The sequence below is a fragment of the Oryza sativa genome, chromosome 2 (assembly GCF_034140825.1).
Source record: "Oryza sativa Japonica Group chromosome 2, ASM3414082v1".
Lineage (NCBI taxonomy): Eukaryota > Viridiplantae > Streptophyta > Magnoliopsida > Poales > Poaceae > Oryza > Oryza sativa.
In genome coordinates, this window is record NC_089036.1 from 29,733,850 (window position 1) to 29,748,837 (window position 14,988).

A 14,988-nucleotide genomic window follows, 5' to 3' on the forward strand; every position below is an offset into this window, starting at 1 on the left:
GGTCCGTTCGTTCCGCGGCGGGGCCTCTCGGTTAAAAATCGCACGGTTTGTTGAATTGTTGATCGATTGAGCAAATTTTTCAAGTTATAATGCGTCAGATAATGTACTGACTGTCATTATCTAAAAAAAAGATAATGTACTGACGATGAGCGGGGAGTAGATGGCATGCGCCGCATCTGGCGTGCAGTGTGGGATGGCTAATGTCAATCGGCTGCTCGACCGAGCCGAGCCGATACTTTGGTCAAACTTTTGCATGTATGTACACACTGTATGGTAGTCTCACCTCGTAATCTTTATTTACGATGCTATATAGAGTACTGTATACCTTAGTTAAGAGGCCAACGTGGCAGGTATACATGCGTGGCCATGACGACACCAGAGCCACGTGGAATATTTTGGTCCTCGTGATAAAGGAGAGATGAGAAAACCGAAAGCTCACTCCAATTGGGCCCCATGTAATGTTCTTCTTGACCCAATCGATCGACCGGGCCCCTCTCCTCTTCCTCCTTTTTTTTTTTTACTTCGTCGTATTATTTTCCCCAACCTGCTCAAAATACACGACGAAAAAACTGGTCGAAAAGGTACTGTGTTGACAAAGACGGTGCTCCAAAGATAGGCACTGTTATCACTCTCTTTCCTAGCCATTCCTTTCATTTGTTTTTAACCAAATAGCTACTTGTGCTAAAACAACCAAACATTTAGAAAACAATTTACAAAAGTGAGGAGAAAAAAAGGCGCTAAAGGCCGCTGTTCAGTTTATCACCAACGTGGGGTCGTCAAAATAAACAACAAAATTATCCAGTATTCCAATGTGAAAGTGTTCCGCCTCAAGATTCTAGTACTCCACTAGTAAGTTTTTTCCCCATACTGCTGATGCTCAATACTACTAGTACGAGATTTCATGCTAGTACTCCATTTGCCATCACTATCAGATGTATCAGTAAAAAAATGAATTTTTAACTTTAAATTTGAAGTTAATTTTAGATTTTCTTATTGTATTTTATTTTTTTAGCTTTACTTTTAGATCATTAATAACACATATATAAATGTTTTATTTATAGATTATTTTTCATTTGCAAATATATCATTTCAGTTTTTTCTTCAATATGTCAAGTGTGCACTATCCATCTCAACTAGTACCAGATATTACAGAGCATGAGAAAAGGAAAGTGTGCCCTATCCATTTCAGGGAGCTTGCTCAGCAACACTGTAGTAATCGTACAGCACTGTAATTTGTTTTTACTGTAAAAGTACGGCAATACGGATTCCTAGTCTACGTACACAACCGGTGTGGATTATTTTTTGGGGTCGTTCAAAAGCATGTTTTTGGGGGGTCGAAAGGCATGTGATTGCAAAGAAGAGACAAGGATAGCAGAGCCGAAGCATCTCTCCCTGTCTTTGCTCCCCCCTGCTCCCTTTCTTTCCAGATTCAAAAACCATTGTTTCCTTTGCTTTTCCGAGCTCGCCATCCGCAAGCAAGGTATCTATTCCCCCCAATTCCAAATCTCTCGCTCTCGTCCTCTGTGCATGTAGACATCAGGCTTGGTGTCGCGTACTGTGTCAGTCGATCGATCAGTCGGTCAGTTGCCACACTGCTGCCACGCATCCAACCCCACATGAAACTGTGTCTGATCGGTTGCAACCTGTGCGCGGCGTGGCGTGCAGGTTTCTGTTGTAAGTTGTAACCAAGGCCATGAAGAGTTCGTGGTGATTGCGGTTACAGTGCTATTAAGAAATGGAGAAAACCGCTGCGTTTCAGCAGGCTGCGTTGCCATATCGTCGCGTAATTTCTCGGAGGAATTCCGCCGCCGAATGAAGTCACAGATGCGCCTAAAACTAAAACAGTCGGCAAAACTGCACGGCGGCGAGAGATCTCTCCCGTCTCTATCGGAATTATTTGGGGACGACCTTTGCATGAAAAGAAAATAGTGCTAGTGATGCGACATAACACTCTCAAGAAACGACAGAAGTTAACGCGTAAACGACGTAAGGGTTGAGCAATAAGGCCAGTCACAATGGGGGTTTCACTGGTGTGTCATGCACATTTAATAGGGGTAAGACTGAATAAAAAATGATTATTTGCATGAAATGGGGATGAGAGAGAAGGAAAGAGTTTCATCCTGGTGAAACTCGTCAGCGTCGTTTCCAAGTCCTCGGTAACAGAGTGAAACCCCCGTTGAGGCCGATTCGTTTCATTCACCGGATCTCTTGCGTCCGCCTCCGCCGTGCGACCTCCGCATTCTCCCGCGCCGCGCCGGATTTTGGGTACAAATGATCCCAGCAACTTGTATCAATTAAATGCTTTGCTTAGTCTTGGAAACGTCAAAGTGAAACCCCTCCACTGTGGGGATTGTTTCATAAAAGATTTCATTTGAGAGAAGATGGTATAATATTTTGGGTAGCCGTGCAATGACACTAGCCATTGTGACTGGCCTAACAATGGAGGACTGTACTATATTTTCCCGGCCCTTCCCGTTCGATGCTGTTAAAAGTGAACACGAGAGATGATTAAACAGCAAATGTTTGACACGCTCACGCTCAGATATACTACTACTGTATGACTGTCACAACGAGCAGAGCAGAAACCGTGAGCGGTCAAGCGCGACCTGGCACGGCAGGGGCAGCAGCGGCAAGCCATACGCCCATACCCACCCGGCTCACCAATAACCCAACACTCCTGCGCTCCTATTGCTGGACGCGCCCGGTGCGCGTGTTCCCGAGCAGACACCGTGGCCTACTACACGGCCCGCGCGGCGCAGTAGGTGAGAGCGAGGCGAGAGGCGCGCGTGAGCGTGACACGATATCTGTACGTGTCTGCCCGTACCCAAGCATCGGCGTGCTACTGTGTCGGCAGGCGCCACCCGCGCGCGTGGGCGGAGGGGCGCGCGAATGCGCGATCCGTGCGTGCTTGCCGTGCCCGGTGGATTTCGAAGAAAACGCGCCGCGCGGGTAGCGATCACCGAGTGCGGCGCGGCCATCGCGTGAAAACACCGAGCGAGCCACCGCTGGGCGCGCCGGCTCGGGCGCTGGGGCCGCGTGTGGCCAGCCAGAGACCGACTCGCGTACGTGCTGGGCCCCGACATTGTACGTGCTCGACGTGTCCCTCCAGGGTCCAGAGCTCCAGAAGCCAAACCAAGTTTTGTACCCGCGACAGGTCTGGTGTGCCGGTAGAAATCGGCTAGACCAGCCGCACCCCCGACGTCGTCGTGGAGGGGCCATGCTGGTCGGGTCGGGAGTCGCCGCCTGGTACGTCGTTTCCATCGTGAGATCGCTCGCTCGCTCGCCCGGTAAGCCTGACGACGACGCGCCGCAGCGGCCGGGTCGTGATCAAACGGGCCAGCCGGGCGCGGCGCACACGTGTGCTACGCGATCGAGAGAATTAAATTCCTTCGGATTTTTGGGTCCCACCGCGCGCTCCTGCAGCTATCGAACGATCTCCCACCCGTACGTGCGCGGTTGATGGATCGACCGAGCACCATCAGGTTGGTTCGGTTGCGAGGTCGCTCGCTCGATCGGCAGGTCGCTTCACATCTTTGACCCAGAGCACCCGTTTGTCGACCGAGTTCATCCGATATTTTACACATGTCACGCTTATGATTGCACGAACCATCAAACTCGAGGTGCGTAAAAATAAAGCCCGTTTCAGTAAAACTACCAATATACATAACTCACGTCTCAACATCGAGCTTATGCTTTAGGAGAGAAAAACCGGGCACGCGTTTACGTCACCTAACCCTGTGTTTTTAACCGGAAAAGACAGAGCATTGTTATATCAAAACATGTTGCACGGGAAATAATCAGCCGCCGCGGGTCAGGTTATTGGCGTCTCGATTAGTAAATCATTGCAAGTTTGCAACTTCTCAAGATGTTGAAAGAATCAGGTTTAACAGTTGATGGATAACGCGATTTTAAAGAGTGGAAATATTTGTGGTTTTTGTCACTGTCCCAATCCGATCGCAATCGGTGCCTGCTATCCGCTCCCAGTCACCGTCTCCGACAAAGCGTGTACTTTGTGCTGAATTCAAGTGCTAACTTGCTAGTAGTATAGATTTCTTTCTCCATGAATCTGGATATTAATAGCTACTCCATTTGTTTGTTTGTTTTTTCTTTCTTGTTCTATTTCAAACGTGCGATTCTTTAATGATCCATGTAAATTCTCGCGTTTCAATCATTCTGCAGTGTGCAACTGACTATGAACTTTGTGAACAGCGAGATATGGTTATGTGAGCAGCTCCATCTCCAATAGATCAGCAGTATCCTTATGTCAGCAACGTTTTGACACCATATATATAAGCTCCAATTATTGCATCCTACAGTATACCTGAGCTAACGGGGAAAATAAAACATCGTACTCTGATGGAGTTATGTCGTCCTCAGTGCCTAGACAGGATGGACAAGAAGATTTTGCGTGAGATCTTCGCTGATGGGAACTCACTGCGGAATACATTCATCCGGTAGCGTTCATAGCCATACATAACCCAGGAAATGCTTCTAGCAAACTGCTACGAACTCATGTCCAGAAGGCAGAAGCTATCAAATACTAGTAGATGATAGATCACGGAAGAGATAAAACTGCATTAATATAGTTTTATAGCCGATACTACTCCGATCTATTTATGGAAAATACTCGTATGTACTTTCTCTATCCCAGAATAAGTTATTATTGGCTTCTTCGGTTTGTCCCAAAGTAAATTCATTTTTAAGTAATTCATTGCAGCAGAGTTTATGAAACTAGGGAATAAATGTATTGAAAGTAGATACAGTGGAAAATAATAGCATTTAGATTTTATAAGGAGTGGGTAATATAATCTTTTGTTTTATATTGGTATATGGGATTTAAAATAAAATTATCATGGAACGAAGAGGGCATATATGTTCATCCTATTGTTCGGCCGTAAAGCAAAGTTATCATAGACTAATTAGTCCGTGTCCGTAAATAACACAGCCTATGATTAAGAGGGCCGGACCAAGAATTGCAAGTAGATGGATATATCTAGTGGCCCAAAATACATTTTGGCCCAAATATGTAGTCGTCATGGTCACGGGAATGACGGGCACCGCCATGCTTTGTTTCTCCCCGGCGCGCGACGACGAGCAGCCAGAAGACGCGGCGCGGCGCTCCACACGCCGGACGCGAGTAGCGCTGTCGAATCCGACGTCCACTCCAGCGACGCGGGGTTGCGGGGTGTCCTTGTCCACTAGTCGCTTGCCTTGCCGCGGTCGCGCGTACCATGCCCGTGCCCCACGTATCGGCTGATTCCCGGCGGTCGTGCTGCCCATGCCGCTTGCGCGCGGCTTGCCATGTTGTTATGCGCTGATTCTCCCCTATTATGCCGTTCTGCTGGATCCGAGCGCCAACCGCCGAAACTGCTCGAACGTCGCGCGCCCACGCGGTCCGCGAGCGTCGCGGAGGTCCTGCCATGTTTGCACGAAAGGACCATGTTCCGATCGTTAGCAGTGGACAATGGTAGTGAGTCTAGCAACCTAAAAGAGTTCCAGAATAAGCCCCCGCAGCCAATAGTCCGCGCTGCAATGAGGCTTATTGTAATAGCCATGGGCCTAGAGCCCACCACGAGTAAGGCCTATCATGAATCCTGATCCCCCCTCTCCTCTGCCAAAATGGATAATGAGCGTCGTGACAAGCTACCGGGTTAGGTTTAAGGTTTCACGGAGGATGGGAGCTGTTGTGAAGAGAGAGGTTGAGAATAAGGGTTAGAGGGATAGCATGGAAGGTAGCGGACAAGGACGGGTGGTGAGGCAACGGCGGCACCATCAAAGGCCAGAGCCACGATGTCGGCACCACGCGCGGTGTTGGTGGCTGGGGGCAAGGGGGGCGGAGAGGAAGTTGACCGAGCGAGCCATGCGGGCATGTAGATGCCTTTCGACGCTATCGATGCCGAGGTGACAACATGCTAAGGATGGGGCTAACATGCTAAGGGTCAAGAAAAGAGCTAACATAGTGGTTGGATCAATCTCGTAGGAGGAAACTCATCAGAAGGAGGAGGGGGCTTGCTATTGGGAGGTCATTGCCATTGCGGTCAACATGGTTGAGCTCGTGAAGCATCAGCAACGCTCAACTCTCCCGCGTGCAACAGAGTGAAAATCATATCTGGCACGTACGCGCTAGCAGCGCTGCTAGCGCACGCAAGTGTGTGCATGTTAGGCCTGGTGGGTCATCGTAAAAAATGGTCTCGACTAGTGTTAATTACTGATTTCGCGTAATCTATTTCAGATAACCACGGACAAGCATGCGCTCCCTCTTGTAGATCTTTTTTCTTAAAATGTTGCTGCAATTTTTTTCTAAAATTTTAAAACTATATTGAAAATTTGAGACTTTCGAGTCAAATTTAAAACTTTTCAGCTAGAAATTTTAAAATTCTACTTTAATTCTAAAAGCTTTCAATACATTTTTAAAAACTTTTTACTCAAATTTTAAAACTTTTGTATCAAAATTCAAAAAAATTAACTCAAACTTCAAAAACTTTTAACTCAAAATTCAAAACATTCAACTCAAAATTTTAAAGTTTCAATTTCAATTTTAAAAGACTTATATCTTAAAATTTAAAACTTTCAACTCAAAATTTTAAAACTTTGAACTCAAATTTCGAAATCATTCAACTAAAGAAGGGGACATGCGCATGGGTTGGGCTGGCAATATAAGGTGGGCCACATGTTGGCTTTTTTTGATGTTCTGCATACCGCATGGGACTTAACATCCGCCTGATAACGCTCCCACCCCACCCCACCCCCCCCCCCCCCCCCCCCCGCGGGAGCTCTAGGGTTGGTTTGATTTGTGAACTAAATAGGCCTTACCAAATTTTGTTGGTGCCAAATTTTGGCATGACTAATTTTGGTAAGGCAAAGTTGTGTTTAGATTGAAGCCAAAATAGTCTAAGTTCACTATTGAAATGGCATATTTTCTTAGGCATGTCAAAATTTGGCTTCAAACCAAATAGACACTAAACACTATTAAAATTGACAAATATTGGTAAACCTAATTTAGGCCTCCAACCAAACCAGCCCCTAGTTTTTATGCATACCGCATGGGACTTAACATCCGCTGACATGCCTTCCTAAACCTTCAGAACTGTGTAGAATCCTAGGCCTCTGCACGCCATGCAGGGCAACCCATGCCAGAGACCTAAATCCCCAACCTCGTAATCTCCCGATCGACCACAAGGGACTCATCTTGTGCTGCACACATTGACGCATTAGTTCCCAATGCAATTATGGTTCATGGTGCGTAGAAAACACTGCTGAAATGGTGTCCATGGTGGCTTGCCAGCCGTATGATGTCCACCATCCTGACTCGCGTGAGGCCACAACTTTCCATGTACTTTATTTGTTTTAAAAATATAGTAACCTAGAATCGTATTAGACATATTCTATTACTACGCTATTATGATATGTCTAACTTAATCCTAAATTGCTATATTTTGAAACATATGATGTAATAATTTTTTCGTCGTTATATATTCCTCTTCTCGACACATTTCCTCCAGCTTCGTTGCCATTGTCCGACGTCCTACGAGTTCTGTTGGAGGACTCGTTGACAAGATCCATGAAGCGGTCGAGCGGCGGTTCCAGCCTCATGAGGCACACCAATCAACACACTGACAACCAGAATTAAATTTAAAAATATACCGTTTATTTATTTTTTTTCTCATTAATATTCGGTATGTAAATTTTTTTATACAAATAAACTATCATCGCTGATTGAAAGTGCGAAAGTAAAACAATATCGCTGATTCATTCAGCGAAAGTGATGATAGCGTGACGATAGGCCACGGTCTCGCAGGCTGTTGGAGCGATACCGCACTGTCTCGCATGACCAGGACGCGAGACCGGCGTGACAGCAAAGACAAGAAGCGATCTCGCTTGAGCAGCGTGCGAGATGGCCTGACATGGCTCATGATTAGCGTATATATAACGATTAATTAATTACTAATGATGTTAATTAAATAAATATTAATTAATTAATTAACTGCTAATGACACTAATTAATTTATTACTCACGAGAATACAGTGGTTAGGGAAGCGAAGGAGTGGTCTTGCGCACTCACGTCGCGAGACTGAGCGGTCTCGCACACCTGCTGCGCGAGATCAAGTAATTCGCTCGATCTCACACTTTCGTTCCGCGACAGTGGAATATTTGTACAAATTTTTTATAGACGTGTATATTTGTATAAAACCAATAAAAAAGAGGTATATTTTAATTTTTTTCCCTGACAACCAGGCATCGCCGCCTTCTACAGTTCTACTCCATCTTCGCCGCAAGGTGGTTCTGTCTGCTTGAGATGCCACGTATACGCCTCGAACACCAATCCGAACACAGTTCTTTCCTTTATCGTGTGGAAAGCTACTCTGCTGCTCGCCAAAGAAGCACATTGCTACTATTTTGGTGGCAATCTGGCAAATGAACTCATGGTTTGAATAAGGAAAACGATTCTAAACTTCTGAGAGACATCCTCTTATTATTTACATGTTATTCAATTGGCTATAAAAAAAACTTAAGAAATAGATTAGTATGTGATAAAGCACTATACAGTCAAATTTAACTACTACAAATTATAAACGAAACAAATTTTACTATGGGCTTATTCACTTTGCTACCATTTTCAACCTTACCAAGTTTTGGCATCGCCAAATTTTGGTAAGTGTAACAGCCCTAAAATTTGACAACTTTTTAAAACCGATTTAGTTTGCTTTGGTTCTCTAAAAATATAACCGTCGAGTTAGTAGTTTATTTAAAATATTATTTTTCATGTTTATTTTCGATGTTTCTTTTCTCGTTTAATTTTGTCGCAAAGTGCATATCATCCCTCAAATAGTTCCTTTGATCCGATTCAATTATATCCCGAATGTCGGACTATCTAAATTCCGCACCAATTCAAATCCTATCTATTTTAATCTTCCCCATATTTTCTTTTTCTCTATTTCTACCTTAATTTTCTTTTTCCATTTTTTTCCTTTCTCTGTTTTTCTCCCTTTCTTCCCTTCCTCTGTTTTTCTTTTCTTTCTTCTTCCTCTATTCGGCTAGGCCGAGCCAACGCCTGTGCCTCCCCGTGTTGCCTCGCGCCAATCCCGAGTCGCACTCGTGTGCGCCCGCACCCAGCTCGTGCCAGCCCGCGCATGCCACACGCTCGCACGTGCATGCACGAGGCCGATCGACGAACGAATACCCAAACGACACCTCCAGCTTCCCGCCTCCGTATCTCATTCGTCTCTCAACTAGAAGGCTCAAGACCGGAGGCAAAAGAAGCGCAGTTTCGACCTCTTTCACCTCCTCAAATCCGCCCCTACTCCCATTAAATCAAGTCGTCGTCACCGGAGGAAAATTCCCCGAAACACTAATACTGGCGCCATTGATTGAGCTCCAAAATTCGTCGCATACATCGCCAATCCTCTGAAATTGAAGGTAAAATCGGATTCTCCATGCCGAGTACTCCCTTTCCCCTCTCTTTACCCATCCAACTCATCGCCGGAACGTCGCCGGCACCGCCTCCCGGCGTCACCGCTCTGTTCGGCCGCCACCAGCCGCATGGCGCGCCGCCGCTCCAGGGCGCCCTAGCTTTGGCCGTCGCCACCCTGGGACTCCTCTCGCCTCACTGAACCTTACTAGGCCGCCGCCAGCACCGGAGTTCACCGGAGTCGCCGCCACCATGGCCGCCTCCGCCTCCTGTTACTGCCCGCCGCCGCCAGCCTCGCCGCCGACCACACAAACGGAATCGCCTCGACCCCTAGATCACAAAACCGGTGCCCCCTTGTCCAAAACCGGCCTCCTCTGCCACCAGCAATGTGGGATTCCGGCCAATTCCTGTGCAGAACGAGAAGAACAGGAAATCCACTTTTCCTATTGAAAAATAAATCAGAAAATACCCTTTTTCTTTTCCTATCAAGTTGACCATCCGTTTGACCTCAAAATCGAAATCCGAGACCTATTCCAAACTCCTAGAATTATTCCGAATCCATCCAGTCAGTTTCGTTGCAATCCGAGCACCCGTTGTCGCGACCCTAATTTTAGCCATAGGGTTCGTCGTTCCCCGAAATTCCAAAAATCCCTAAAATTATTTCTATAAATCCTTTTCACTCGCTGTTGCACTTTGTGATACTATTTGTTTTGGTTATCTCTGTTTTTCTTGTATTTATTGTGGTAATGATTGTTGCATAAATAGAAAACGCTGACGTTGGTCCGGTAATCGGAGTGAGAGAAATCTCCGCGCCAGGAGGAGACGATTTGTACGACTACATCGAGCCCGAAAGTTGCAAGACATGCACCCTCCCTTGAACAATTTAATCCTAGTAGATAGAGAGTTATTTTAGTAGCGTACTTGTCCTTTGGAGTATGATAGACTACACGAATTCTTTTAAGTTAATTATATTGCTATTATTGCATTATATTTTCTGTTGTTGTTATAAACATCTTAATGAGCCATAGAGTCTAACTAACTTAGGATAAAATTTGAGAAACACTTGAACAAACTGTTAATTATTTAACATGCTATTGATTTAATATGGATATTATTACTGCATATGAAAACATGCTTATGGAACTATTTATGGCTATATGCTAAGAACTGTTGACACCGCTTGTGAGCGGGTGGTATACATGATAGAGTTCATGTGTTTGGTTTTATGGACCTGTTTATGGTCGTGATGGATATATGAATATATTTATGGTTATTTCTTATTTAAAATTGATATAATAATCAACCCCCTTGTGTCAATAAGAATGACATAGTTTCGCCCATCCACATGATCGAGTTATCGAATCTGGCCGTATATTGCTCTAATTGATTAAACTTCTGCAGGCCTTTCGGTGTACTGGCCATTAGCTTTCAAGTGTGTCAAGCAAAGTGACATGGTTCATGTTTATATGATTTATATATGTGGGCTCGATGGGCCTCGAGAGTTCAGAACTGCCCTATGGGCCCATGAAGTTCTGGGCTGCCCATCGAGTAACGAACAATGGTAAGTGGATGCGGAGGTAGGTTGGCACACACCTCGGACCGGATCACTCCGAGCAACATCCCAAGCATCCTTTAACTTACTAGGCAGAAGGGAGAGATATATGGAGCAATATTACACCTTGTTACTTTTCAACCCGACCAACTATGGGTATCGTGTGGGTAAAGCTGGGCAGACGCTGCAGAGTCGTTGAGTATTCGAATACGCCGTGCTCCCGGTTAATGGAGATGTGTCTATGGGTGACTCCAGATTATGGGCACAAGTTAAACTAAATGGCTATTAATTAATATGGTGAACTTATTTATTATCTAATGTTCTATTCATGTTATTTATAAGTAACATTTATATTTTTATGCTTATTATTATTGTTTAAATTAAATGTTCAATAGTGTTGTTTATATCATATGTTTATTAAGTTAGGTTCTATGAAATAACTGTTAAGGTTAGGGTTTAAACCTTCCAGCTCTCAATACTGCATGTTTTATATTGCAATTATTGCATTTGCTATTATAAGCATGTCTTGCTGAGTACCTTTTGTACGCATAAATGGGTTCAGATCATGAGGAGGAGGATGCTTGTGAAGATCCTGTTGACCCGTTAGAGTGGGACAGCTATGATTTCCAGGTCATCCTACGCTCAGGCAGTTCTGTGGTGGAGTCTAGCAGTTTATCTGTTTGTAGAAATAAGGCTTTATAGGCCATATATGTAATGGTTTGTATTTATGTTGTGTTGTGAAGTAAGTGACTTAAGTATTGTATAATCGAAGTTTATGTTTTTATATCATTTCATGCGTAACTGAACATCCTGGGCAGTTACGTATTCGTGGGACACCATGACTTTATCGAGTGTCCCCATAGTAAGGTTGCCAAAATTTTGGCAAGATTTCATATGTACTTACTAAAATTTGGCAACAAACTAAATGTAGCCACTTTTTTGGTAACTTTGCCAAAAAAAAGGTTAAAAATGGTAGCAAAGTGAACAAGCCCTATAATATACATTAATTTGTTTATTTTATTGTAACTTGTAGAAATCAAAATTTAACTTGTATGTTTGCGTAGTGATATATAACATAGTAATTTATCTTGTTGAATGTTTTTAATATTTTTTCATAATTATTTAAATGACATGTAAAAAACTCGAGAGTTTATAATTCATTTCCCTTTTACGTTTGAATTGAGGCAGGAAAACGTTTTCAGAAGGGTAAATGGGTAGGAAAAAGTACGAATTACCCCCTAAACTATCGCGGTCGTCCGAATTACCCCCTGAACCACAAAACTGGAGATTCTTCACCCCTAACTATGCAAACCGGCCGAATTACCCCCCTCAACCCAATCTGCGGTGGTTTTGGTCTACATGGCGTACGCGTGGCAGTCCAGTCAGCAATTTATTTATTAAAAAAATGTGGGACCCACTTGTCATACTCCTATTGCACATTTTCTCTCTCTCTTCTCTCACTCTGTCTCACGCGCACAGCGGCAGGCGGGGGTGGCGAGCGGTGGCGGCGGCGGCAAGGCGAGGCGGCGGCAGCAGCGGGAGCTCGCGCTGCTCGAGCAAGGCGAGGCGACGGCGGTGGAGGAGGAGGCGAGCGACGGCAGGGTGCGGCTGAGGAGACGAGCGGCGACGGGGTGCGGCGGAGGAGGCGAGCGGCGGGGAGGACGGTGGTGAGCGTCGGGGATGAGGCGGCGAGCGGTGGCGGGGTGCGGCGAAGGAGGGGGAGGGGGAGGGGGAGCTTGCGCTGCTCGAGCGAAGCGAGGCGGCGGCAGGCGTCCTCCAGCGCGCGCTCCGCCGCCGCGGCCTCCTCGCGCGCCTGTTCCCGCGCCGCGTCCGTGGCGGCCTTCTCCTCCAGCGCGCGCCTCACCTCTTCCCGCTGCTCCTCCTCCTCCCCTCCTGCTGCCGCGGCCGCGGCGCCGCCGTCGGACGCTACGACGACGACGACGGCGGTGGGGCCGATGGAGAGCTGCAGCTTCGTCGTCGTCATCGTCATCGCGTGTTGCTCGTGGGAGGAGGAGCTGGTGGTCGTGGTGGTCGTGGAGTTGGACGAGAACGCGGCGGCCAACGACGCCGTGGTGGATGCCGGGAGGAGCTGCAGCTCAGGCGGCGGCGGCGGCGGCGGATAATGATGATGATGCCGCAGCGTCACGGGACGGATGACCGGCAGAATCGTCACCACGGGCACGACCTCGCCGCGCACCCGTCCAGAGTTACACGCATCCTGGTGCTCTATGAAGCTCTCCACCCTGCAACCACACGCACACAACCACCCCCAAACCAAACCACCGCCATTAGCGCACACTAACCATACCACTTAACCACCATCTCATCACCAAACACAACAAAAACATGGCGATTGATCCGATCGACTGATCGATCATCTGTACATGTAGATCGATCGAACACGACACACACTGACCGATCGATGAGAGCATGAGACAACCAGATGAAACCCATGGGACAACCTCGCCTCGTCCCCTCTCCGCCGCCTCGCCTCCGCCGCCGCCTCGCCTCGCCGCCGCCGCCGCACCCCACCGCCGCTCGCCGCCCCCCGCCTGCCGCTGTGCGCGTGAGACGGAGAGTGAGAGAAGAGAGAGAGGGGAAGAGTGAGAGAGAGAAGAGAGAGAAAGGAGAAAAGTGCAATAGGTGTATGACAGATGGGGCCCACCTATTTTTTAATAAATAAATTGCTGACTGGACTGTCACGCGTACGCCATGTAGACCAAAACCACCGTTAATTGGGTCGAGGAGAGTAATTCGTCCGGTTTACATAGTTGGGGGTGAAGAATGTCCGGTTTTATGGTTCATGGGGGTAATTCGGACGACTGCGATAGTTCGAGGGTAATTCGTACTTTTTTTCAAATGGGTAATGGAAAAAATCCAAAATGAACGTATAATAGTTTTTTCGTAGGCACCAGCGCACCAGGTCCTTGGTCCTTCCAAATTTCTCAGGCAAGCTGAAGCGAGGTGCAGGTCGCCAGGTCCTAGACTTCCTAGACTTTAGTCTAGCCAGTTTGTCTGGGCAGTAGCGACAACCAATCTAAAGAAGTGCAACGCCAGTGTACGAACAAGCCACCTACTCCTACCTCCCAATCCCAATCCAGCAGACGTCTTCCAAGCAAAAAATATTGCCCATTCCATTCATAAAAGGGAGAGACGGGTAAGGGCAGCCACAATACGAATATAAGGGCCCCTTTGAATCGCAGAATTGAGAAAACGTAGGAATAGGAAAAACGTAGGATTTTGATAGGAATGTAAGTGTAAAACAAAGGATTGCAAAACACAGGAAAAATACAGGAATGACCGTTTGATTGAACCACAGAAAAAACACAGGAATTGGATGAGAGAGATAGACTCAAAGGAAAGTTAGCAAGAGGTTGAAGCTCTTGCTAAATTTCCTCCAAAATCTCTATAGGATTGTCCATTCCATAGGAATTTCAAAGGATTGGATAGGATTCAATCCTTTGTTTCAAAGGGCTTCATAGAAAATTTTCCTATAGGATTGAAAACCTCTAAAATTCCTATGTTTTTCCTCCAAATCAAAGGGGCCCTAAGGGTGGGACTTAAGGAGCTGTTTGGGATGTCCCTCCCATTCAAATACCACCAAAGCCTCTAAAGTGAACCTTATACATTGTGAGAGTAGTTCTTAGAGCATCCCTAGTAGCTCATCCATATTTGACCTCCAAATGCCTATATGGATGGTCATTCAAAAAAAATTCCCACTCTAACAGATCATCTATATTACATCATCCATATCCCACCCTCCTATACTAAAATATATTTTAAACTATTAAATTTTAATTGTGTTATTAATCGCAATAATATTTTGAAATGAGTAAATTTTAACGGATATATTTTTAATGGATAATTTTTTAATTGATGTATTTGAATTGAGTGAAGCTTTTTTTTTTGATAAATTCGTAGCAACATCAATAGAATGAATATAAAAGCACAGCAAAAATCTAATCGCTACATGAGTGGACTTTTTAATCCACAGGAGCTAGCTAGCGAACGGACTTATCCTCTCGC

The 14,988-nt window shown here is 45.9% G+C and overlaps 1 protein-coding gene across 1 annotated transcript; it reads right to left on the reverse strand.

Moving 5' to 3' along the window:
• Nucleotides 1–11,626: 11,626 nt before the first annotated feature.
• LOC136355287 (uncharacterized) lies at nucleotides 11,627–13,416 on the reverse strand. The gene is made up of 3 exons (XM_066307675.1): nucleotides 13,379–13,416; nucleotides 12,581–13,205; nucleotides 11,627–11,638 (listed from the first exon to the last, which is right to left on the reverse strand). Exons 1-3 carry the CDS (start codon nucleotides 13,414–13,416, stop codon nucleotides 11,627–11,629), a joined length of 675 nt encoding a protein of 224 aa, XP_066163772.1.
• Between the last annotated feature and the right edge of the window lie 1,572 nt (nucleotides 13,417–14,988).